This window comes from Andrographis paniculata, unplaced genomic scaffold (assembly GCF_009805555.1).
Source record: "Andrographis paniculata isolate CXL003 unplaced genomic scaffold, ASM980555v1 Contig9END, whole genome shotgun sequence".
Lineage (NCBI taxonomy): Eukaryota > Viridiplantae > Streptophyta > Magnoliopsida > Lamiales > Acanthaceae > Andrographis > Andrographis paniculata.
Window position 1 is genome coordinate 807,576 of NW_026137639.1, and position 25,767 is coordinate 833,342.

At 34.5% G+C, this 25,767-nt stretch overlaps 7 protein-coding genes and 1 non-coding gene across 9 annotated transcripts; 5 read left to right on the forward strand and 3 right to left on the reverse strand.

Moving 5' to 3' along the window:
- Positions 1 to 23: 23 nt before the first annotated feature.
- Positions 24 to 1,009, forward strand: LOC127244260 (uncharacterized). Its single transcript, XM_051264718.1, has 2 exons — positions 24 to 404; positions 616 to 1,009. Exons 1-2 carry the CDS (start codon positions 143 to 145, stop codon positions 849 to 851), a joined length of 498 nt encoding a protein of 165 aa, XP_051120675.1. The 5' UTR covers positions 24 to 142; the 3' UTR covers positions 852 to 1,009.
- A 3,531-nt stretch (positions 1,010 to 4,540) lies between these two features.
- LOC127244077 (calcium-dependent protein kinase 8-like) lies at positions 4,541 to 7,696 on the forward strand. 2 transcript variants are annotated; one of them, XM_051264391.1, is made up of 9 exons: positions 4,541 to 4,731; positions 5,113 to 5,663; positions 5,759 to 5,882; positions 5,981 to 6,124; positions 6,229 to 6,381; positions 6,469 to 6,584; positions 6,670 to 6,837; positions 6,924 to 7,157; positions 7,249 to 7,696. In XM_051264391.1, exons 2-9 carry the CDS (start codon positions 5,157 to 5,159, stop codon positions 7,384 to 7,386), a joined length of 1,584 nt encoding a protein of 527 aa, XP_051120348.1. In that variant the 5' UTR covers positions 4,541 to 4,731; positions 5,113 to 5,156; the 3' UTR covers positions 7,387 to 7,696. The 2 variants fall into 2 exon arrangements, with proteins under 2 accessions (XP_051120348.1, XP_051120349.1); XM_051264392.1 differs by lacking the exon at positions 4,541 to 4,731 and adding an exon at positions 4,751 to 4,813.
- A 683-nt stretch (positions 7,697 to 8,379) lies between these two features.
- LOC127244076 (protein trichome birefringence-like 1) lies at positions 8,380 to 10,718 on the forward strand. Its single transcript, XM_051264390.1, has 5 exons — positions 8,380 to 9,131; positions 9,211 to 9,403; positions 9,698 to 9,891; positions 9,971 to 10,129; positions 10,213 to 10,718. Exons 1-5 carry the CDS (start codon positions 8,380 to 8,382, stop codon positions 10,589 to 10,591), a joined length of 1,677 nt encoding a protein of 558 aa, XP_051120347.1. The 3' UTR covers positions 10,592 to 10,718.
- A 354-nt stretch (positions 10,719 to 11,072) lies between these two features.
- Positions 11,073 to 11,175, reverse strand: LOC127244477 (U6 spliceosomal RNA). Its single transcript, XR_007837201.1, has one exon. It is a non-coding gene; the product is annotated as a U6 spliceosomal RNA (small nuclear RNA).
- A 1,361-nt stretch (positions 11,176 to 12,536) lies between these two features.
- Positions 12,537 to 15,975, forward strand: LOC127244075 (sulfite reductase 1 [ferredoxin], chloroplastic-like). The gene is made up of 8 exons (XM_051264389.1): positions 12,537 to 12,858; positions 13,281 to 14,063; positions 14,149 to 14,445; positions 14,552 to 14,749; positions 14,882 to 15,016; positions 15,124 to 15,240; positions 15,344 to 15,502; positions 15,595 to 15,975. The coding sequence occupies exons 1-8, from the start codon at positions 12,679 to 12,681 to the stop codon at positions 15,799 to 15,801; spliced, it is 2,076 nt and encodes a 691-aa protein (XP_051120346.1). The 5' UTR covers positions 12,537 to 12,678; the 3' UTR covers positions 15,802 to 15,975.
- LOC127244079 (photosystem II 5 kDa protein, chloroplastic) lies at positions 15,920 to 16,450 on the reverse strand. The gene has a single exon (XM_051264393.1). It carries the CDS (start codon positions 16,373 to 16,375, stop codon positions 16,052 to 16,054), a length of 324 nt encoding a protein of 107 aa, XP_051120350.1. The 5' UTR covers positions 16,376 to 16,450; the 3' UTR covers positions 15,920 to 16,051.
- A 1,772-nt stretch (positions 16,451 to 18,222) lies between these two features.
- LOC127244218 (uncharacterized) lies at positions 18,223 to 20,899 on the forward strand. The gene is made up of 5 exons (XM_051264656.1): positions 18,223 to 18,739; positions 18,825 to 19,136; positions 19,294 to 19,476; positions 19,962 to 20,180; positions 20,262 to 20,899. The coding sequence occupies exons 1-5, from the start codon at positions 18,287 to 18,289 to the stop codon at positions 20,652 to 20,654; spliced, it is 1,560 nt and encodes a 519-aa protein (XP_051120613.1). The 5' UTR covers positions 18,223 to 18,286; the 3' UTR covers positions 20,655 to 20,899.
- A 102-nt stretch (positions 20,900 to 21,001) lies between these two features.
- On the reverse strand, positions 21,002 to 24,135 carry LOC127244220 (phenylacetaldehyde reductase-like). Its single transcript, XM_051264657.1, has 6 exons — positions 23,880 to 24,135; positions 23,039 to 23,208; positions 22,437 to 22,628; positions 22,036 to 22,198; positions 21,477 to 21,663; positions 21,002 to 21,351 (listed from the first exon to the last, which is right to left on the reverse strand). Exons 1-6 carry the CDS (start codon positions 23,989 to 23,991, stop codon positions 21,195 to 21,197), a joined length of 981 nt encoding a protein of 326 aa, XP_051120614.1. The 5' UTR covers positions 23,992 to 24,135; the 3' UTR covers positions 21,002 to 21,194.
- Positions 24,136 to 25,767: the final 1,632 nt, after the last annotated feature.

Sequence of the window (25,767 nt, forward strand, 5' to 3'; positions counted from 1 at the left end):
GGGCCTTATGTACCCTGGGCTGGGCTCATTGTAGTAAACAATAAGCCAAGCCCATAGGAAAAATCAACAAGTGTAGTTTTGTTTCTCTTGAGATAATTTGTTTGTGTTCTCCAGATTTTTATCTTTAATTTGTTTATTGGAAATGATTCTTCATCCTCTTGGCTGGAATTGTTCTTGTCCTCAGGGCATTATTCCCTTTGGTTCACCCATTTCCATTAGAAACAATGATAGTAATATTAGTAATAATGGATTGAAGAGAAGAGGTAGAGGAGAAGTGAATTGTGGGGTGGAGAAGGATTCGGAGTATGAAGTAGACCCTGAAAAGGCCAGGGAAGCTTTGAGGCAGCTTGATGAGCAGCTCCAGTCTCTGTCCAAGAAACAAATCTCTTCCCCAAAGATTAGAGGTAACTAAACTTAGTTTTTTTTTTTTTAATTTATTATATTATTATTGTTGTTGTTGGTTGATGGGTTATCTTTTTTGGTGATGAGGGGATGGGTAATTGTCTGTAATTTGAGTGAGTGATGATGGTTCTTGGATGGATAATGGATATTATGATATTATCCCTCCCAAGAGAAGCTATGAACATCTTCATCTTGATCTTTTGGTTTTGACAGCTGTGGACATTGAAGAAGGGAAGATTATTGGAGATAAAGTGAAAGGGGAGAGTGAAGAAGAAGGTGTGAATGTAATAGAAGAGATTCCGGATTCTTTGTTGTGGTCTGTAGCAACAGGTTTGATACTTTTTACCATCTTCTACAACATACTGTTTCTCACTGTTATAAAGCCATCCATAGATGGACCTCCTCCTCCTCCTCAGCAATTGCAGGAGGGCTTCTTGGATGAGCCATGACCATTATTTATTTTTTAATCATTTAATATTGTGAATTTCAGTACAAAGTTGTGGGCCTTTTAGGGCCCATTATGTGGCCCATTTAACCAAGAGCTAATATATTTTTATTTAAAATATTATGCCTAATATCATGTTAAATATATAGTATCTTCCATTCAGTATTTTACTATTTCCAAAACTTTTTATGTGTATGTATCTTGATATTGTTTAGAAAATTGGCAGTATTTATTTTACGGCAGTAATTCCAATTTGGGTATGAATTATGAATTAATTGTATGGAAGTAAGGTGGGGTTTTGTATTCGTTATTAAATGCGGCAATGCATTCCAAAGTTCAAACATTCAAACTCTAGGACACGAAATTCTTTATGAGACAACGAATACCAAACGTAGAAAGAGTCCTACAAATTGCCAACTCACTCACTCATTAAATTTCAACCCAATCAAATGAAGATGGAATACATACAATACACCCCTACCCCTCCCTCCGCAAGGGGCAGATAAGTTAATGCTGTAAAAAAATAAAATAATGTCAAAATATTATTTTAATTTAATAAAAAATAAATAAATTAATATTTAATTTCAAATCAACAATAAAAATAAATCAATAAAAAATTCTAAGGGTGTGTTTGAATTTTGAGTTGAGATTTGAATAATAAAAATTTTGAATTGTAATAATTGTATGATGTGATATAAATATATGTTGATGTAATGTTTCGAATATTGAAATATTTTTTAGTATAACATAAAATATGGGTGTGTTTGTTTGGGGGATTGGATTTTTAGTTAGGATTTGAATAGTAAAATTTTTTGAATTTAAACAGTCGTATGATATGATATAAATAGGTGTTGATGTGATATTTTGAATGTAAAATTGATTTATAGTATAATATAAAAAATGACAAATAGGTGTTTGATTTGATAGTTTTTGAAAAAAAAATAGAATGAATTGTGAAAATCTAATCTAATCCCCAAACAAAACACCCAAAAAAAAAAAAAAATGTAAAACACGCACTAAAAATGACCTAAATGAACACAGTAGTTGTGAAAGAATATTATAAGGTGTTTTTTAAACACTTTTGAAACATTTGTAAATATTCATCAATAATAATATTTTTTAAAAAATATCGAATCAAATTTATTTTATTATTTTACACAATATTTTATCAAATATTATTTCTTTTTTATTATTTAAAAAAGAATTAAATCAAATTTACGAACAATTATTTATATTACATTAAATAATTTTTTAAATTAAAAGTTTTATTATTCAAAATTTCGTACCCAACTCTACTGCCAAAAAAACAAACACAGGAAATTGTAAGTCATGGGTTCAAATCCCCCATACTTTAGGTCACCTGCCACACATGCCTCGCCGGGTTTCCACGTCAAAAAAAAAAAAAAAAAAAAAGAGGAAATTGTATGTAGTATTAATTAATTTTGTACGAAGGATGTTGCAAATTGTCAATATGCAGAGAATTTGTCAATAACATAAAGTATAAATGTACCCACATTATATATATATATATATACTATCTAATAAAATAATAATAAAAAAATGTCAATATCTAACATGACTTCATTCAAGTGCTTGAACAACTCAGCTTATTAATATAATAATAATAATAGTATCACTGTAGCATTTACTAAAATTGTTATGGTAAATTTATTAATAGTTGAATATAATATTTTCAATGAAACATAAATGTTAAATATAATCTTATTAAGCTATAATTCGATCCATTGATTCGTAAAAACTACAAATGTGTTCGTATTTTTATACTAAATATAAAAAATAATATATTATATTTAATTATTACTCTCTCCGTCCCATGTAATATGGATATATTACCGTAGACACGAGAATTTATGTAAAATATAATTAGTAAGTAATTAAAAAGTGTATTATTAAAAATAATTATAAATTAAAATTAAAAAAATTTATAAAATTTAAAATGCGATTAAAGTACATAATTATATTTTAAAAAATAGAAAGAACAAGTTATGTGGGACGAACAAAAATAGAAAATATGAAAAAATTACGTGGGACAAATGGAATATTTTTTATTAGTGAATATAATATATATTTTATTTATTGTGTTGGTATATATATATATATATATTAAAAAATTCAGGAATATATCACCAAATTAAAATTATATGTTTTTTTTCTTTTTTTTATATATATACTATTTGATTTGAAAATTTAATTTTGAATGTTTAAATATATGATGCTTTATATATAATGTATCTTTATTAAAAAATATGAAATAATAGTAATAAAAAAAGAACCAAATTTCAAAAGGATAGAGTCTTAAATTTCTTAATTTTTCTTTAACTATATAATTTTTGTGACATTTTACAAAAAATAGAAAATAAAATATTTTGTATGGTAAAATATTATATTGAAATTAAAGTTAAAAACCAAATTTAATACTCATCTCTCCCGTAACAAACTATCAATTTTTTATTTTAGTCTGTCTCATAACAAAATATTCAATTTTTTTTTTTATATCTATCTAACGTTACAAATACTCTGACACAATATATTATATTATACAAGTGTCATTTTGTGAAAACAAACGTAGTTATAAAAGGAATGGAGTACTATAATTTCACCATAAACCATGGACTTCATTTTTATGATTTACTATTTTAAAACTATATAATTTTAATAAAAATATATAAAATTTACATACAAACAAATTATTTTGTCTCATAAAATATTATAGATATGGTAAATAATAATAAAAAAAATATTTTGAATTGAAACGAAATAATTATTAAAGAAAACGAAAACTGAAATTTAATATTTCCTCTAAATTGTCATATTTAGCTTAGGTACGAAATTCTAAATATTGTGTAATTAATAAATAATTAAAAAATATATTAGTGAAAATAATTATGATTTAATAAAAATTAAAATTAAAATGATTAAATAATTTAATTAAAATAAAAAATATAAATGATGAATTTTAAAATATGATTAAAATATTTAATATTTTTTTAAAAAATTATAAATTATATAAAACGGACGAAAATAAAGAAAAAATTAAATGGGACAGTACTATCTAATTTCATTATAAACCATTAATCTCTTTTTTATGATTCACTATTCTTAATACTACTTCCGTCCCATGTAGCATGCTACACTGTATATACGGTATTTTAAGAGGGGTATAATTAGTAGATAATTAAGAATGTATTAGTGAAAATAATTATTCAATAATATAAATAATTATAAATTAATATTAAGATAACTAATTAGTTTAACTAAAATTAAAAAAAAAAACAAATTAAAAAATTTAAAATAAGATTAAAGTGTGTAATCATTTAAAAAAAAAGTGACATGATACGCGGGACGAACAGAAACGACAATATAGACATGGTATATGGGACGGAGGAATACTATATAATTTTATTATTTTAATAATATATAAAATTTGAGTGAAACATTGTTTAAAGTTTTCTTTCAATTTTAGTTTTTACTAAATAATTTACTATATTTATTTAAATTATTAAATTTAATATTCATTGTTAAAAAATAAAATACTATATTAAATAATTATTTTCAATTAATAAAAGAGCAGTTAACTATAAATAACGAAAATTTGTTATTAGTATTTTCTTTTGGGGGTTTCTATAGCTCCAAAAAGTAAATGAAATATATAAACGAAGAAGAGAAGGAAGTGAATGGGAAAAGGCTCTGTAAAGAAGCTTTTTCACTCTGTCTCTCTCTCTTCCCATGGCGGATTCACGCCTGCCTTCATGTGTCCTTCATTTTCACATCTTCTAATTTATTGTTTTCATGATTGCACCGGCTGCTTTTGACCGCCATTCTGTATTTATGCTGAAATTTTGAGGAACTGCTGTATGCTCAAGGTGACTGATTCATTTAATATTTAATGTTTTTGTTCTTGTTATAAACTCCATGGATTTGCTGGTTTCTCCGTATAGCTTGAATGTTCGTTGTTTTGAAGTTTTTGTTAGTTAATTGATCAGTGTGTTTATGTTTATTTTTTATTTTTTTGAAAAAAAAAAAAATCAATCGCGAAAATTATTGAAGTATTTAAAAAATCTTCGAGATTTTTGTTGCGTAGATTTAAGGAATAGTAGCTTTCGAGTGGGAAAAAATAAAACAGAGATTACATTTTCTTCTTCGAATCTGATAACAATGTGCAGTGAAATTTAGATGCTAGATTCAAATTTCAAGTAGCATTTTCCCTGATGTGTTTGACTGTACTATGAAAAAAATTATCTCAGGGAAAGGAATAAATTATAAGAAGGGAAAACACTTCTTCTGAGCCATGGGAAATTGCTGTGTGGTACCTGCTGCTTCTTCAGATCCCAAGAAGAACAGGAAGAAAAAACCAAATCCACATTCAATAGAATACGGTGCAAATCATGGATCTGTTGACAAAAACAAACTAGTTGTGTTGAAAGATCCAAATGGCCACCGCATATACGAGAGGTATGATTTAGGGCACGAGCTGGGGAGAGGCGAATTCGGAGTTACCTATTTGTGCACTGATGTGGAGACTGGGGAGAAGTTTGCGTGCAAGTCAATATCTAAGAAGAAGCTGAGGACTGCAGTGGATATTGAGGATGTCAGGAGGGAGGTGGAGATCATGAAGCATATGCCTAAGCACCCAAATATCGTGAGCTTGAAGGACACTTATGAAGACGACAGTGCAGTGCATATAGTAATGGAACTCTGTGAAGGCGGGGAACTGTTCGATCGGATCGTGGCCAGGGGGCATTACACTGAGAGAGCAGCTGCATATGTGTTGAAGACCGTTATGGAAGTGGTTCAGGTTAATGATCAAAGATCAATGTTCATTTGTTGCCTTCGACATTACAATGTTCAATTCTGTCAGAATTTTCTAATTACTGGTTAAATATTTTGCAGGTGTGCCATCAGAATGGAGTGATGCACCGTGATCTCAAACCGGAGAACTTTCTTTTCGCAAACAAGAAAGAGGCATCTCCACTAAAAGCAATTGATTTTGGCCTATCGATATTTTTCAAACCGGGTAAGAATCATCGATCTTGGTGTTGATTTCTTTTAACATTGAGGCTTGTTTTGGACAAACTGCATATCTTTAGTTTAATTTGTTGTTGTGACTTTTAGGCGAACGGTTCAATGAGATTGTTGGCAGCCCGTACTATATGGCCCCGGAAGTTCTAAAACGTAACTATGGTCCAGAGGTTGATGTTTGGAGCGCCGGAGTCATTCTTTATATACTACTTTGTGGGGTTCCTCCTTTCTGGGCAGGTTGGTTCGACTGTTTTTTTTATTGGCGTGTAATCACATTTAAATCGTTCTGCAATGCGATGTACATTCTACATTTGTTCGTTTAAGCTCCTGTAATGGTGCAGAAACCGAGCAAGGAGTCGCTCAAGCGATCATTCGATCTGTTATTGATTTTAAGAGAGATCCTTGGCCAAAGGTTTCTGACAATGCAAAGGATCTTGTGAAGAAAATGCTCCATCCTAATCCTAATCGGCGTCTTACAGCCCATCAAGTTCTCGGTAATGCTCGCCCGGCCTACATTGTAACATACTCGTCTGCGCGTGTTTTTGACTGCACAGAGGAAACTAATAGTACAACCATTGCAGATCATCCTTGGTTGCAAAATATAAAGAAGGCACCCAATGTCTCGTTGGGCGAGACAGTGAAGGCTCGGCTCAAACAATTCTCGGTGATGAATAAGCTCAAGAAAAGGGCTCTAAGGGTATGCGAACGATTCTTCACACATTTTCATATATCGAAACAAAATGTAATGATCTAAGAATGAAAGAACTGCTCACATTTTGTAGGTTGTGGCCGAGCATTTATCCACGGAGGAAGTCGCCGGAATCAAGGAAGCGTTCGATATGATGGACTCTGGAAAGAAGGGCAAAATCAACCGCGAAGAATTCGCTACCGGTCTCCACAAACTCGGCCATCAAATACCTGAAGCAGACATTCAGATTCTCATGGAAGCCGTAAATTTTGCTTTGTCGATCTCCATTTTATTCCTTGCGATGTCAACCTGCCTATTCCTGCTCGATCTTTACTTTCCTGTTTCCAGGCTGACGTTGATGGAGACGGGACATTGAACTACGGCGAGTTTGTTGCTGTTTCCGTGCACCTCAAAAAGATGGCCAACGACGAGCACCTACACAAAGCATTCGCCTTCTTCGATCAAAACCAGAGCGGATACATAGAGATGGACGAGCTTCGCGATGCATTGAGAGACGAGGAAGACGATGGGAACAGCGAGGAAGTCATCATTGCCATCATGCACGATGTCGACACAGATAAGGTCAGTCAATAAATCGTTGTTTCATTTAGTACTAAAATGCTTGCACGAAATGAGTTGTCGTTCGACCCCCAAATGGTTTGCGAAATTACAGGATGGGCGAATAAGCTACGACGAATTTGCAGCGATGATGAAGGCCGGAACCGACTGGCGGAAGGCTTCGAGACAGTACTCACGCGAGAGATTCAACAGTCTTAGCTTGAAGCTAATGAGGGATGGATCCATCAAGTAGGAGGAGGAGGAGGAGGTAAGCTCATATATAATATGCCATTGGTAGCCATACTCGTTTCCTTAAAGTCGCATTTTGTTGCTTTTAAAATCGCATTTCTAAGAGTGATATGTTTCTCTGTGGCGTTGCTACTATATATGTAGATCGTATGTTATTTCTTTTCATGTTTTTAAATATAGTATCTTTGATTATTTTCATTTTTATTGTTATCATTTTTTTGAGATTTGATTGAATTTTAATTCACTCTTGGGTGAGTTAGATTGAAGTTGAGATTTGTTATCAATAAATAATTTTATGGTGTATTTGGTAGTTTATCCTCTCAACTTTTTGTTTATGTTCAAATTTTTTGAAAATAAGATTGTGTTTGTATGCCTACTGTTTTAGTTATTTTTTGTTGTGAATCAGGGACAATTGTAACAATATTTATAAAAGTGGTATTTATTGTATCTCTGTATTAATTTGTACTATTAAACTATAATACTTCCTCTTCTCTTTTTTGGAAAATGATTAAATACTTTAATTTTATTTTAAATTTTTAAATTTTTTTAATTTTAATTAAATTAATTAGTTATTTCAATTTTAATTTATATTATAATTTAATTATTTTTATTAATATATTTTTAATTATCAATTAATTATACTTATCCTATAGTCGGAGGTAGTAGTATTTAAAATGTTTAAGTATGTATTTTAAATTTATTTTAGTTAAATATATATATTATGTAAATAACATGTTAAATTTCAACCAACCAACAATCTCAAGTACTATTTGATACTCAAAGAGACCCTTATATACAACACCATTAATGTCTACGTATATATATATAACTGTAACCATTTAATGTCGTTAATTTATGAGAATATCATTAACTAATCAATCCTACGAAAATGTAGTAGTAATTTCATTTCTATCTCTACTCTAACATCTGCAACAAATTCATCTTCCTCCTCCATTCCAATGTCTTCACAAAAGCTGTTGCATTTCTTCCCCCACCTATGATCGATCATCAATTCCTCCTGCAATTGCAATTGCTTAATTCAGAGACGCCGCCAATGGAGGACGGCACTTCTTCTTCTTCTTCATCATCATCCTCACCTACATTACCCACAAGCAAATACATCCCCAAGCGACCTTTCCCACCATTGAAGGTCCCCAGCAATGGCGTCGCTTCGGATCTCAAAAAGGCGCTCTTCTCGCCGACTTCCCTCATAATACGCACCCCCACCTTCCGACCTAATTATCGATCTCTATACTTCGCCTGTCTATTCACCACCGTTTTCCTCTTCTGCACCGTCCTCTTCCTCTTCGCAAATCCCCACCTCCACCATTCCTCTTCCCAGTGGTTCAAAAACATGCTCGCTCGACGCCCCCAATTACCTGCCTATCTCCCCGATTTCATCTTCTACGACGCCGGCGGCGGCGGAGAAGGAGGAGGAGGAGGAAAATACAAGATCTCCGCCGCGAAAAGCAACGAGACAGAATTGGAAGGGAACCGGAATGGCAAGGGTTCGGAATTGGGGAAAATTGGGGGAAACGATAGAGGCAGATTGAAAGACAAAGCCTGGCTGGAAATCATGAGCAGATGCGACATATACGACGGGAAATGGGTGAAGAATGACCTGGCTCCATTGTACGAGAGAGGTTCGTGTTCATTCATGGACGAGTCCTTCAATTGCCACAGAAATGGACGTCCCGAATACGCCTTCGAAAGGTACAGATGGCAGCCCCACCATTGCAACACCCCAAGGTAATTTAATTAATTATTACTTACTTCCATGGATGGATCTGTAAATCTGTTCTCAATGATTTTGTGGTCGATAGGGCAGATTGAAGGGGCGGAAAATGCTGAGACTACTGCGAGGGAAGAGAATGGTTTATGTGGGAGATTCGATGAACAGGAACATGTGGGAATCATTGGTTTGTTTACTTAGAAATTCCGTCAAGGATAAGAGCAGAGTGTTCGAGGCTTCTGGTAGGACTGACTTCAAGAAAGAAGGGGCTTACTCTTTTCTGTTCTTGGTACACTGCAGATTCTCTATGTATTTCTTGTTTGAATTGAGATGATGATCATCGATCATGGCTGCATTTAGTATTGATCTTCTTCTTGTTTGATTGCATTTAGTATTACAATTGTTCGATAGATTTGTTGTTTGAATTGAGATGATCATCGATCACGGCTGCATTTAGGATTGATCTTCTTCTTGTTTGGTTGCATTTAGGATTACAATTGTTCCATAGATTTGTTATTTGAATTGAGCTGATCATCGATCATGGCTGCATTTAGGATTGATCTTCTTGTTCAATTGCATTTAGGATTACAATTGTTCGATAGAGTACATAAGGTCTGCCTTTCTGGTTCAAGAATGGGAAACGACGCTAGCCAATGGTTCGAAGAAGGAGACGCTAAGGCTCGACCTGCCCGAGTCCTCTTACGATACGATAAAAGATGCAGACGTGCTCGTGTTCAACACGGGAAACTGGTGGACACATGAGAAAACATCGGAAGGGTATTTATTCGATTCATTTCAGTTTTCTCCATTTATCTATTGGATTTTCCCATTGTGAATTCTGTGTATGTCTTTCTAGAAAAGGATACTATCAAGAAGGCGACAATGTCCATGAGAAGCTTGAAGTCGAGGAAGCGTTTGCAAAAGCAATGGCGACGTGGGCGAGATGGATCGAAGCCAACGTAGACCTGAATAAAACTCACGTCTTCTTTCGAGGCTATTCGTTCCCACATTTCAGGTCATCTTATTACCGCGATTATCTCTTTATCCTCGATTGATATCTTGATGTCGTCGTGATTATGCTTTTCTTGTGTCTTTTAGTAAAGGGGAATGGAACACCGGGGGAAGGTGCGACGACAAAGAGCCAATAGAAGACGAGAAAGAGCTTTTAAGTGCGCACGAAATGAAACCTTCGATACCTTTGATGCTGGATCGGGCAATGGAGGGACTCAAAATCCCGGTGTACTATCAAAACGTGTCGCTGATGACGAATTACAGAAAGGACGCGCACCCTTCGCTTTTCCGGAAGCCAAACATGACGGAGGATGAGAAGAACTACTTTGCGACGCACCAAGATTGCAGCCATTGGTGTCTTCCGGGCGTTCCCGATACGTGGAACGAGCTCCTGTTTGCGCAACTCTTGATGATCTACAAGCAAAGAAGATTGCAACAGCATCAAGAACAGCAAGCACATTTGTAGATTAATTACAGAATCTGATCATTCAATGAAGAACTATTTGAAATCGAAGAAGAAGAAGAAGAAGAAGATAGCTAAATTTTCACATGTAGTCTGCTAATGTGCAAATACATAACATTTGATATCTGTAGGAGATTGATGATTGTCTTCTCAAAAATTAATTCTGTATGAATCGGAAAACAAAATGACAGATTTATATTTATGTAAATATATGTTCATACTCTTCGTTTCTTTGCAATGCAATGGATAGAAGATTCAAAATTATATTACTCCAACAACCTCAGAATCATATAAATCCGAAGAAATTTGGGAACCCTAATACTACAGTGAATCAAATCGAACTAATTGGAGGAAACAGCAAATCACAATCAGTCGACCAACAATGGAGCCGTAAACCCTAAAAATGAAGAACTCATTTACCGACAAGGGGAAGGGGAAGAACACACAAAAAAAAAAAAAAAAAAGAAAAAAAAAAAGGGAAAAAAAAAATTTGGACCATTTCTCGATTTATGCGTGTCATCCTTGCGCAGGGGCCATGCTAATCTTCTCTGTATCGTTCCAATTTTATCGGATGTCCCCGAAGGGACGAACTGTAATGTCCACAGCTATTTAATAAAGAAGCAGAATAACTTCTGTTTTAGCAGTGTGGGACAACGAGAAATAATTGGGCCTTTATTGGGCTTAGGAATTTATTTATGGCCCAACGTAATAATATTTATGTAAATCAGTTTAGTTAATTTAATACTGCTTTGCAAATTACAATTTAAACCTTGCTGCGTTGACCAATGAAATTCTATATGCTTGTTTGGTTTTATTTGGATTTAAATTGCTTATTATATTTTTTGATATAATATTTGATAAGATATTTTTTTAGAATTTTGGATGATTATTTTATCACATCACATAATTAATACATAGATTATATACCATAAATAATTTAATACTATTTTAATTACGGTTTTATTTATTTTGTAGGATTAATTAATTCAAGTGTCCTAAACTCCTAATAATCATGGTTATGAAATAATGAATTTAAAATAAAAATAATGACAATCTATATTATAGATCCTTTTTGTAATAAAGGTATAAAATTACATTTTCATTGTAAGTTTGATTTGAAAGAAAGAAGATAGAAATAACTTTTTGATGTATTTCTTTAGACTTTGAAATTGAATGTTGAAATATTAAAAATTTGAATAAAATTATATTATTTGATGTCATATAAATTAATATTTGATAGTATATTTTGAATTTAAAAATATTATTAATTGTTTTCAAGAAAACAATTTAATGAATACAAATTTTAAAATTAAAAGAAACAAACAATTATGTCATGAATATATATATTTTTTATTTTATTTAAACACACCAATTGTTATTTTCTTTTTTTTTTCAAAAAAAAAAATGTCTTGTATAGATTCTATTCAATTATTTAGTTTGATCTTTTGTAAGCCTATGTAGGGAGAGTGAGAGAAAGACCATTGCATCATTAGTAATTAATCTACATAAAATTGTACAAAACACAATTAAATTAATTCTTTGTGCCAAAATATTTATTAATTACACTATACTTCATTTAAATTAGTTCGTATTAACATTTTATTTTATTTTATTTTTGTATTACATTATAAGTAATATCAACAAATTAATTTGAAACAAAATATAGTATAATTAATTAATAGTGTTCATATTTAATAATAATAATATAAAAATTATGTTTGACCTTTGTTCGTCAATGAAGCAAAGATTGATCAACGAGCTACCGAATTTAAAAATAAAATATTTAGGTTGTATTATTTTAAAATATTAAAAGTTTATCTTGTAATTAAAAAAATTAAAAATAAAAAATCTACACTCCAAAAATTTCAATTTAAAACCTTAATTAAAAATAAGATCTCGTGCCAGACACGTGACTGTGCAAGCAGTGTAACTGTAAGCACTGATGGTCGCCCTTTGGCATTGTTCATCGGCCACCACCTCAAAAAAGTTCTCTCAGTCTCAGCCCCACAAATCCTGGAAGAAGATCCTTTGCTAATCTTCCGCCCGAAATTATCTTCTGCGAGCTCCCCTTTACCCAGGAATTCGGCTCCATGACGACGTCGTTCGCCACTGCTACCGCCGCCGCAATCGGCAGGGATCGGAAGGTTCGGCATCTCGGAAGCTTCAGTGAACTGAGGAGTGCTTCCAATTCTCTATTGCTTGTTAATCGCCCCTTTGTTTCCCATTCTTTTACTGCGGGATCCACCTTCCTTGTCCGAGCGGTCTCCACGGTATGGACAATTTTATTCTCCTGTTTTCGATTCCGTAATTTATCATCCATTTCTATTTGAATTCTGCATTTCACTGATTTTGTGATTATTGCTTGTGGTGTGTGGAAGTTGGATAATTAATTTCCTGTTGAATAAACGGCAGTTATTGAAGGAAACCTCGTGTGGCCTTGGTAGATTGTTAGTTAATGCTGTTATTAATGTATAGAAATTAGGTTTCCTGAGATGCTCGTCATTCTTAAATGAAGTCCTAATTGTTTGTCGTTCGAATTACTGGTATTGTTCCGTTAATGCTGTTACTAATGTGTAGAAATTAGGTTTTCTTAGATGTTCTTCATTCTTAAATGAAGTCCTAATTGGTTGTCATTAGCATTACTGGAATTGTCATTCATCTGCATTTTCTCTGTTGCTTTCATTTTCTGCAGCCTCTGAAGCCAGAAACATCAACGGACCAAAAGCGAAGCAAGGTCGAAATCTTCAAGGAGCAGAGTAACTTCATAAGATATCCTCTCAATGAGGAGATACTAAATGATGCTCCTAATATCAATGAGGCTGCAACACAATTGATCAAGTTCCATGGCAGCTATCAGCAGTATAATAGAGATGAGCGCGGCACCAGGAGTTACTCATTCATGCTCCGTACTAAAAACCCTTGCGGGAAGGTTTCGAACAAACTCTATCTGGTCATGGATGATCTTGCTGATCAGTTTGGGATTGGAACACTTCGTTTGACTACCAGGCAAACCTTCCAACTCCATGGTGTTTTGAAGAAAGACCTGAAGACGGTGATGAGTACCATCATCGAAAATATGGGGTCTACACTTGGTGCATGTGGTGATCTGAACAGGAATGTTCTTGCTCCAGCATGTCCAATTGATCGGAAGGATTATCTGTTTGCACAGGAAACTGCAGAAAATATTGCTGCATTGTTGACTCCTCAATCGGGGTTTTACTATGATATGTGGGTGGATGGAGAAAAGATTATGTCTTCAGAGCCTCTGGAAGTAGTGAAGGCCCGAAATGATAATTCCCATGGTACAAATTTCCCTGATTCACCCGAGCCCATCTATGGAACTCAGTTCTTGCCAAGGAAGTTCAAGATTGCTGTTACCGTACCAACGGATAACTCTGTGGATATATTTACGAACGATATTGGTGTTGTTGTTGTATCTGATGCTGATGGGGAGCCTCAGGGATTTAACATATATGTAAAATTTATACCTTTCTACAAGAACTTATTTCTTGTGTTTCATTGAGGATCGGTGAATTGACACTGGTTATGGTGCTGTGTAGGTCGGTGGTGGAATGGGAAGAACACACAGATTAGAGAGCACCTTTGCTCGGCTAGCAGAACCTCTGGGTTATGTGCCGAAACAAGACATTCTTTATGCAGTGAAGGCTATTGTTGTTACACAAAGAGAAAACGGGAGAAGAGATGACCGCAAGTATAGCAGAATGAAATATTTAATCAGTTCATGGGGGATTGAGAAGTTCAGGAATGTTGTTGAACAGTATTATGGAAAGACGTTTGAACCTTGCCGTGAATTACCCCAGTGGGAATTTAAAAGCTACTTGGGATGGCACGAGCAGGTCCCCTCGATGTTTACCTTTACTTTTTACAGAAAATTGTTTGCTTTTGTAACATTGTAATGTTTTTCCTGGCTTTTTTAGTTGACTTTGCTAATGGCTTTTGTAGGGAGACGGTGGGTTGTTCTGTGGTCTTCATGTTGATAATGGCAGGATCAAAGGGATAATGAAAGAGACTCTGAGGCAAATAATCGAGAAGTATAATCTGAATGTCCGCATCACGCCCAACCAGAATATCATCTTGTGCAATATTCGACAAGCATGGAAGCGCCCCATCACTACTGCTCTTGCTCAGGGTGGCCTGCTGGTGAGCTCCCAAACTATGATGAAAATCATCCATCTTTTGCTAAAATGTTGTATTCCTTTTAAACATTCGTGCTCGTTTGAGGTTCACCGGTGTTAAATGGATATTTATCTAACCATTCTCATGTTTGCGCAGCAACCTAGGCTTGTTGATCCTCTCAACTTGACAGCAATGGCATGCCCGGCCATGCCACTTTGCCCATTGGCAATCACCGAAGCTGAGCGTGGAATACCCGACATCCTCAAGAGAGTTAGAGCTGTATTCGAGAAGGTACTTCTCTCATTCTCAGAATACATTCTTCGACTCAAGATGAATCAAAGAATTGTGGCATTTTCAGATACGAGCTTTGATATGAAGATATTATCGTCTTATTCTAGGTCGGTCTGAAGTATAATGAATCCGTTGTTATTCGGATAACTGGTTGCCCTAATGGCTGCGCAAGACCATACATGGCTGAACTTGGACTCGTTGGTGACGGTCCAAATAGCTATCAGGTTAAATCATGCAGTTACATCTAATGTCTTATCATATAAAAAGTCGGGAGAGGAAATGAGAACCTACAATTTAACTGAAATAACTTCTCATGTTGCGTTGCAGGTTTGGCTCGGTGGAGTTCCCAACCAAACTGCATTGGCAAGAGTCTTCAAGGAAAAGGTTAAGCTACAAGATCTTGAGAGAGTTCTAGAACCTCTGTTTTATCACTGGAAACGCAAGCGAATTTCCAAAGAATCATTCGGCGACTTCACAAACCGTATGGTATGGCGTGCTCTTATTTGCAAATATGCCTATAATCTCTTAGGATTCTCTGCAAGTATGATTATATAAAATGAATCGATATCTCCGTCCAGGGCAATGAAAAGCTTCATGAACTGGTGGATAAATGGGAAGGGAAGCCATTGGGAGCTTCGAGGTACAATTTGAAGCTCTTTGCTGACAAAGAAACATTCGAAGCCATGGAGGCCATAGCAAGAGTCCAAGACAAGAGCGCGCACCAGTTGGCCATGGATATAATCCGAGAATACGTTGCATCCCACCAAACCGGCAACTCTGAGTGAACAAACTACTAAAGATTCATCTGCTCTTGCCCGAAGATTCTGCAATGCGCTGCACGCCATTTTGTGAGTAGCTTTCACGTGTTTCAATCATGTATCCTTTTTTTGCCTAAAGCCCGTATCGAATAAACATTTGCTTATTTCATTGCAATGGAAGAAGGAAAGATTGAGAAAGAACACACTGCTCATTTCACAGTTCATATTTGACATAACATGAAAAACCATCTCTAGTAAAGTACAGGTGCAAAGATGATCAGTTGTGACAAATCCGAGCCGTGGGCATTGTGACACAGATTGGCGCGTACTTCTTCCGAGCCTCCAGACTGCCGCGCTTTGGCTCATCATCCGCCATGGCAACTTTAGCCACCGAGCAAGCGGCTGCCATTGCCACTGCCAGCATGAGCTCCCTCCTACGGTTGCTGCTGCTGCTGCTGTGCTCTCTCTCCACCTCAGCCTCCGCCGCCGTCTTCTTTGCCCTCGCCGCCGCCGCTCCGCGGCAGGTGGTGGCAATGGGCATGGGGATGGGCATTTGCTTGGTACTACTCAAGAATGAACCAGGCATGGTCATGGAAGCCATTGTTACAGCTTCTTGTTTGGTAAGGATTTTTTTAGCAATGAAAATTTTGAATAAGGGCCTTTTTTGGATCAGTTCAGAAATAGTTCATTAGTGATGCACAAATCTTTGATATATTTTCTTATCCCAAAAGTTGGATCTTTTTCCAATTGTTTGCTGCCATGTGTTGACCTCTATCTCCCCCAAAATTGGTGGCTCTCTTACAACCTACACCTTTTTTTTTTTCCCTTAATGGGCTTCTCAAGAAACTATATGGGCCCAGGCTTTAGTGATATGGGCTAACCTCTTTAGGCCCAAATGAGTAAAACCCAACACAGTCTGGCCTTGACATGCCAAGCTAAATAAACACAACACACAGTATATTATCGTTCATTGGGAAGAAATTAAATTTGGCAATCTTGGACTTTGCCGTTATAAATACTAAACAGAAAGATTCCAGGGGCCCTTTGAAAGATCACATTTATTCATTGACTTTGAAAATTCTGACAGGGAAGTAAATACAAAATAAATAAATAGTAATAATAACAAGAAGAAATCCAACAATAACAGTTAACATGGTACAAAAGAACACAATCAACACAAAAATCAGAACATTTATTTATAGTAACCCCATTATGTCCATTTGATTGAATTGAATTGAATTGAATTGAATTGGCGTTATTCTGTGCTTATCTTGATGGTACAAATGCTTCTGCCTGCCTCAATTGGCATCAGACAGATACACCACTGCCTACACTTTCAAATCAATGTTTTTGTAGCCCAGTTGAGTACTGGACGAAAATAAAATCAAATAAAATAAATCAAATCATCTGACACTATATATATATATATATGTATATATTCTATCCAAATTATTGGTCCCCAAATCTCATTTTTTTTAAAATTTGAATTTCTCAACATGACTTTGCGAAATTAATCTCAGTGATGTTCTTGTGGCATTGGAACTTGTTTAGCTTAAATGAATTAAAAATAAAAATAAAATTGGGAGTTTCAGAATAATATGGATTAAAGAAATCCCTTTATGAATAATTAATTACAGTCATTTCTTCATAATGGCTCAATTAAGATATTAATAGTTGAGAAATCAAGGAGGGTTTTTTTTTAAAAATATATATAATATATATATATATATATATATTCAAGATTTGTATGGCCCACTTGAAATCACTTCCTTTGGAGTGAAGTGAATTGTGTTTTCACCTGGAAACATGATATGGAGCAGAATAAAATAATTATTAATTTTTAAAATATAAGCATAGTGTGATAGCAGGGAGTAAATAAAAATTAAATAGCCTGGGTTGGAAAGCAGGACATGCAGAACCTGAGGCATGAACAGTCATTGTATGGCTCAGCATTAAATTTCTTGTAGCATGCACCAGTTGTGACATTCAGAGATTTCTTCATTCTATATGATAATAATAATATATATAATATAAAAGTTAAATAATTAAAAAATGATTCTCGGGCATTGACTAAGACACACACACATATATATATATTAATTCTCTTTTTTATTTAAAAATAGAAGTAGAATAAGATTTCAAAATTATAGGTATGACATAAAACGTGTTTTCCTAAATACTAAAAAACGTCAGACAAACAGACAGAGAGAAGCTACCACTAAAGTCGCTATTCTGAATTTAGAAAGGGTATTTTAGACATTTCATTTATCTCAAAAGCGTGCTTAGAAGGCAAGGAGGGAGTAATGGTAGAGTCGCTGATTTGGAAGAATGTGCGGAAGGGTATTTCAGTCATTTCACAAATTACGGCATTATATATATGACAGTAATATGTGTAGTAGTGTCTGTGTCAACCGTTATACTCAACCCTCTTTCCGAAAGGGAAAGCTCACAGTTAAAAAAAAAAAGAGAGAGAGTATTGCCTGGAGGAGGAGAACCAGAGCTAGAGAGAGCCATGTCAACTGTCTCGAGAAGAGCCAAATGGCATCCAACGCCGCCTCCGCCTCCCAGTCCGAAGATTCTCCACTTCCCCCGCATCCGGAGGACCCGCCGCAAGCAGCCGTGCGCACCACGGAGCCACCGGATTAATCCTTTCATGGTTTTACACCGGAGGCACCTTGATTCAGGAGGAAACGTGAAAAATATATGCATTCAAGGAAACGAGAGTGATTTGCAGTCTCCTGTTGTTTTTATGAATCGGAGTGAGAGGAGGACTGGAGTGGAGGAAGGAGGAGATGGCGGAGTTGATAGTAGGCTCGAGGAGGAGAAATGGATGTTTCAAGCGGAGATACTCAGAGCGGAGTGCAATTTCCTGCGAATGGAAAGGCAATTTGCAATGAAGAAGCTCGAGAGAAATAGGATTAAGACGGAGAGGACTCTTCGATCGGCCGTCCAAACACTCATATCTGTTAGTTAGTTATTCGTTTTACGTTTCATTTTCTTCAATTTGCGAGTTTTTTTCACTTTGCTACAATTTCACTTTTGATTTTTAGGGGAGGAAGAAGATTTTCGAAGGTAGGAATGTGAGTACAGTTTTGGAGAAGGAGATCGAGGATTTATCAGAGAAATTGAAGGAACTGCACAGGAGCTCAAGAGCACGAGACGACGCAATTAGAAGCTGCAGCAATTTCGACAGAAAAGCCTGCCTTCTGCAGCGCCAAATAGGAAAGCTCGGGCAATCACCGGACGAAACTCCTCTGAATGAATTACAAGGATTCAGTGACTCAAACTCGTCCTTGAATGCATCTCATGAAACTGATAAACAGAGCACTGTTACTGTTTCCACTAGCCAAAAGTGCACAGAAGTAAGAATCACTTCTCTCCTCTATTATAACTACGCCGATGGAAAGATTAAAATTATTGTAGGATTAGGTCAGTTGAATGCATGCTAGGGTTTTGATAGTCTTCCCTAATTGTAGGATAATTGCATGAAAGGATTTTAAATAGAAGAACAATTTGCAGGTGGATGAGCTGAATAAGAAAATGGAGGAGGGACTGTCAAAGGGAATGATGTTAGAGAGAGCACTGGAAGAAGAACAGTATGGTTCCATGCTTAACAGTGCAACCAATGGCATTGTTGACAGCTCTGTTTCTGATTCCGAGGGAGTTGTGTGTCCCAATTTGTCCAATTTCTCAACCAGACAGGCAAAGTTCCAGTCTCTTCTTTCTCTTACCTATTTTAAAATGGCTTTTCTATTAAATGAGTTCTTGAATTATTAAACAACTTTGTGGTATCTATTATTACTGTACAGCTTTGAGGCTAATCTAGTATTATAATTGTACTAAGTATGTCTGGTTTGGTTGCCACACACTGCCCAAAATCCACTCTCTTTAATTATATTAATACTCCGAAATTTAGGTTTGGAGTTTGGACCACTCATATTGATTGTATTAATCTTGGTTTCAGTTCTCTTTGTGTTTTTCTATTCTTAATGTTACACTTCCAGAATGTGTACCTTTCCTCAGCCCTGACATGTTTAAAAAATATGCATTTCAAAGAAAGTGTCAAGGCACACATAGTATAGATTAAAACAAGCATTCAGCATCGTTAGTGTTATGTTGAGATTAAGGTTTTTAAGTTCTTTAATAACTCCAAGATCTTCTAAGAATTCCATACTTGGGCTTTGCAGGAATCGACAATACCCGATGACGGAAGATGCTCCGGGCACTGCAGGATGATTGTTCACCGGGTTGTTGAGCAAGTTCGAGCCGAGACAGAACAGTGGGCTCAAATGCAAGAAATGCTGGAGCGTGTGCGTGGAGAAATGGAGGAGCTGCAGGAATCCCATGATTTTTGGGAAAAACATGCACAAGGTTCAGCTCAAGAGATTCAGTGTCTTAAACTAGCTGTAAGGGAACCTTCAAATCATCCTACAAAACACATAAAATGGCACTCGAAAATGGTCTTAAATCCCTCTTTTGATCTGCAGGTGGAAGAATGGAAAGGCAAAGCTCTTAGTTATGAAATCAGAGCGAATGAACTCCATCTAGAACTATCCCTCCTTCAAGAGGAGCTTCGAAGGGCTAAAGCAGAACGAAAACCAACGCGCAACAAGGAGGCAAAGACAAACACAAAGATGAAGGAAAACCATCCCACGACCAACGCCAAAGAAGAAATTAAAGAGATGCAAATAGTTTCTTTAGGGAAACAAATTGCAAATGAGAGGAAAATGGTGCTTCTTCACTTAAAAGACGACCAAAAAGACACAGAACATTCGTTCGATGGAAGAAGAAGAAAAGCATACTCCAACAGGAGTGGAGTAGCCACCCTGCAACGCGCACCATTGCAGGATATCGGAAACTCGGCAGCACTCCTAAGGTAATTTCAGCAGTAAGTAATAAACTATCCAAATAAAAGTTTAGACAATGGTCAAGAGAAAATGAAGAATTGAAAGCATGCCTCAAATCTTTCTTTTCATTTGCCATTCTTTTTCTACTAAAGCTTTCTCACCAATAAAATAGCCTTTTAGAAATACAAACTTTAATAAGTCACCCTTTTTCAAATGTTAAACCTATGGTAGTCCCTGGGAATGGGCAGAGCCAAAAATAAATTAAACCTATAATTTGTTAGTACCAATAAAACACAACTTTTTACTGTAACATCATGCGCAAGTGCAGCAACTTGTTCTATAGTTCGAAAATTTTCAAATATTAAACCATAAATGCATAGTTGCACACACAAGCATTTGAAATCATAACGGGTACGCCAAAATTCCAATATCATAGATAATACCAGCACTACAAAGATCTGGGAGGCCAAGCCTTACTTATTCATGTGCTCTAAAGAGAGCTATATATAGGTTTGTAAAGATTGAGCTAATTAACTTACTCGAATATGGCTCCAACGGTTGGCAATAATGGATTCAAGCAGTCAATGTGGGGGCGAAGAAGTTCTTCTCTATCAAGCTCTCGACAGTCTCCTTGATCCCTTCTTTAAGAGGGGTGTATTCGACGCCTAGAGATTTAGTCCTCTCCTTTGAGACTTGGTATGTGGGCACAAATGGCTTGTCATCAGCACACCTGCAAATAGAGTGGATTTGTAAAAAATGATGAAGGAACTTGAAAGATTCGACATAGTGGCTTGAGTAAATAGTTATATTAATATTTACTATAGGTTCACATGTGAATTTGAGGTAAGGACTTACTTTTCCGGGAGTTTAAAGTTAGGATAAAGTTCGCGCAATATTTTAACAATTTCGTAGTAGTGTGCGACGCTCTCCACCAAGCAATATCTTCCATTGGCCGAGGGATTCTCATATGCTAGAATGTGTGCCTGCGCCACATCCTTGACATTCACCCACCCAAAGGTGTTGTTTGGGAAAGTTTCTGCGCCTGCAAAATTTCCGAGACAGCGGAGATAATCAAGCTAAAGATTTTAATATCACAATCCAGAAATCCAATATTAATTAAGAGAATAAAATCCAACAGAACAAGAGCTTTCAGCAAGAACTATTCTAGATATTTTGGGCATTTTAGCATATAAACTTTTGTTACAAGCATAAAGAAGGGCTTCCACAATTGATCTGCAAATTTTGACTATCTTGTTTTTAGTTTCATCAACTGATTATGTAATTTCATTTACTATACAGTTCCAACAAAAGAGAGTAACTATGGCGAGGACACATCAGAAAATGAATTGATAGCAGTAGTTAGGCATGTTCCGAAGTTTAGATTAAGTATAAGAACTTGATGCAAGGTAATTACCATTAATCAAGTTCAAAATTGTAGCTGCGCTTGTGTTAAGTGTTGGCTGCAACAGAGGGCCAATCACCATTGCCGGGTTTATAGCAACCATGTCTATACCCTTCTCTTTCACAAACTTCCAGGCGGCATCCTCGGCCAAGGTCTTCGACAGTACGTACCACATCTGGTAGAAGCAAAAGAACAAAAACCCATCTAGTAAAGCAATCAGTCAAGGGTTTACTAATCAAATCAGTGATTACTGATAACAAATCATTGATAGGGCAGAGTTAAGATTGTTGCTCGTCAATTTGTTTCAATAAAAAGATGTCCATTTAGTGGAAATGATCCAAATAAGTATTGATAATAGAGTGTGTGGTCACACTTTCTTTAACATTTTAGAGGAATAGGAATAGAACATGGACCTGCATCTGCTTGCAAACCTCTGGAACGGACCACCAAGTCTCATCGACTACCACTTCAGGTGTTCGAGGTTTACCGTTGTATGCAACTGCAGCTACTGAAGATGTCAATACAATCCTTTTGACGGATGGTGTTTTCGCACAAGAGCCGAGAACATTGAGCGTCCCCTTTAGAGCAGGATCGATCAATTCTGCCTGAAAGAAGTGAAAAATAAGTGACAAATGATTACGTTAACAGGATGAAACAAGCTATTCCAGAAATGTTGATGACACCGTAATAAGTTGAAAGATTAAATCCCCACTTCAAAATCATTAGAAGAAAACTACACATGCCAGCATTACAAAATCATATAATTAAACTTAGTTCTAACTCCCATTTCTCTTTCAAATCTGTCACTAACGGTCCAAATAGTAATACCCGAGACAGGCTTTGTGAATCATGTAAATAACAAATTAGTGGCTGTTACAAACAGCAACCTATTTCATGATCTTTTTGTAAGAGATTCTCAGTTTCTCTGTAGAGCCCTAAAAGCATTGATTCGATGACTATAACAATGGAAACATGTTAGGGAGGGAGGGGGAGAGAGAGAGTGAAGATCAGAAACCTGTGGATCAGTGACTGCATGATAAAAAGGAGAGGCAGTATGAAAAACACCTTCACAACCCTCAACCAAGGCATCGAAGGATCCTTCATCTAGCAGATTTGCTTTCATTAAGTGAAGCCTTTCCTTGGCTCCATCAAGTGCAAGCAGGTGCTGTGTCTTCTTTGCATCGTCTGCACATTATTTGATATTTTTAATATCAGGACATTCAGGAAGAGAAGTAAGTCTTCATCACCGTTAAATGTATCAACATGTTAGATCCAATTTCTTCTCATGAAGGATAACATAGAATATATCAAACAGATGAAAAATGCACAAACTGATTTCCCGCCCCCTAGAGAAATTTCTACACAAACTATGGCAACTATCACCCCAAAAAAACTCTCCTGTAGATCAAGAAGTAACCTGAATATTATGTTTCCTACATTTTTTCACCGTGTTTCAGTAATTCAAGTATCATTTGCAATATATGGTACTTGTCCAGAAGCAACACAAAATTGAATGCCAGAGAAGATAACGAGAGATGATCTTCAATTCTGGAAGAAAAAAAATTCATATAATAATCCGTTTGTTTAGAAATTGACAATTCATCACACCCAAATGTGGACCAACATAAACTCTAACTACCTACCTAGCTAGTTTCTAGGACTGTTTCTCTATAGGATGTATTCGAACATCTACTTATGGAAAATAAAATCAATGAATTAAATGAATCGAACAAGGGAAGCGAGACAATCAATCTTCCATATCCATGTCTGTAGCAAATAGCGGTTCATTGAAGCAGCAGAAAAAGCATAAAGAAGTAAGAAAACAAAATTGGAGTGATTGGCAAGGGTTTACTGACTGGGATCACGAACAGATGCTTTGACGGTGTAGCCTCGCTGGAGCAAAAATTTGACGATCCAGGACGCTATGTAGCCCGATGCGCCGGTCACACAAACGGTCTTCGTCGCCATGCTCGTTCTGCTGCTGCCGCTGCTCTTCTGGCCGACGGATATTTATAGCGGGGGAGAAAATATCACGCCACACCGAGCTGGTTTTTTCTTACACTATTTGGAGTGATTGGAAAGGATTGTTTGATTGTGTGTTTGCAGTGTTTTAGTTTGAATATTTTATTTCGCGAGGAATGGTATTAAATTAAATAAATAAGACTCTCCTCATCCCTAAACAATATATTCTCCGTCCATAACAAAATACTATATTATATATATATATATATTCTAATTTATAATATATTAAACAAATATTATTATTTGTATATAATACAATACTTAATAAGAGTAGTTTAATCTTTTTACTTTTTACTACTGTATCTATAGATATGGGACAGAGGGAGTACTATTCATTTTTATATTACATTTAAAAAAATTATATTCTGTCAATTTGTATATAAATATTTAAATATTAATTATTATATTAACATATAATATAAATAAATAAAAAAAAACTTTCTTATGAAGATGGAGATGATATTACCATATATTTATATTATATTAAATAATTATTTAAAAATTTAAATTCAAAACTTAAGATTAGTATAAGTACTACAAGTAATTACTTAATAGTAACATTATGAGAAAATAAATTTCAATTAAATAAATATATAACACATGAACTTTCTTTATTTTTATATCATCATAGATATTCTTTTATTTTAAATAAAATTTATTAAATTAAAATATACTTAAAAAATATAAATAAATTTAATTAACTACATAATAATATACTAATTTAAAACTCTTTATTTCTATCTCTCTTTAAAAGTAAGTATTTTAATCTATATTTAAAATTTTACATAAATAAAATTAGTTTATACTAACTATAAATAAATAAAAGTATTTTTTATTTATAAAAATGTACTTATTAAATATTTAAATACATATTTTAATTTTTTTAATTATATATATTAAAATTTATTTTAAAATGATTAATATTATTAATTATATAAAAAATAATAAAATAATATTATAATTTAGTATTATTAACTAATTAAATATTATTTATCAATAAAATAATTCAATTATTTTGAAATGAAGAAAATATATTTTTAAATATTATTTAAATACAAAATAATATTTATGAACTTGGCTTTGTCCTTTTATAATTTAAATTAATTTAAAATAAAAATATTAATTTAAAAATTTATTTAAATAATATTTCAATATAATATTTTATATAAAAAACAATATACACTTTTTATTAAAAATCATGTAGAAATCATATTTTTCATTTAAAATAATAATAATAAAAAAAAAAACACATCCATAGTATTTAAATATTTATGCAGTAGAGATGTTCTCGATGCCGCCGGCCGATGCGTGGGGAACTTTTCCTCTTCTTTCTTAATATTATTATTATTATTATTATTTCAAACAATTTGATAACTATAGTCAATTGTTTTTAATAATATTTAATTATTATTATTATTATTATTATTATTTTAAAGTAATCAGTTTTTGAAAAAACAATAAATATTAAATAACTATATCTTATAATTAGCTATTAATAGTAAAAATTGAGAAGACAATCATAAAAATAATAAAAAAGATGACTACAAGAAATGCTCTATAAAAATATTACATTCAATAAATAATCGATTAAAAAAAATAATAATAAAAATATTGCACGTTTTTTAATTCTTAAATCTTTCTTGCATGTAAATAAGGAAAGATTACAGCCTACATATACTCGAACGTTACTTTCTTAAATATTTCATCCGTGTAGATAAGGAA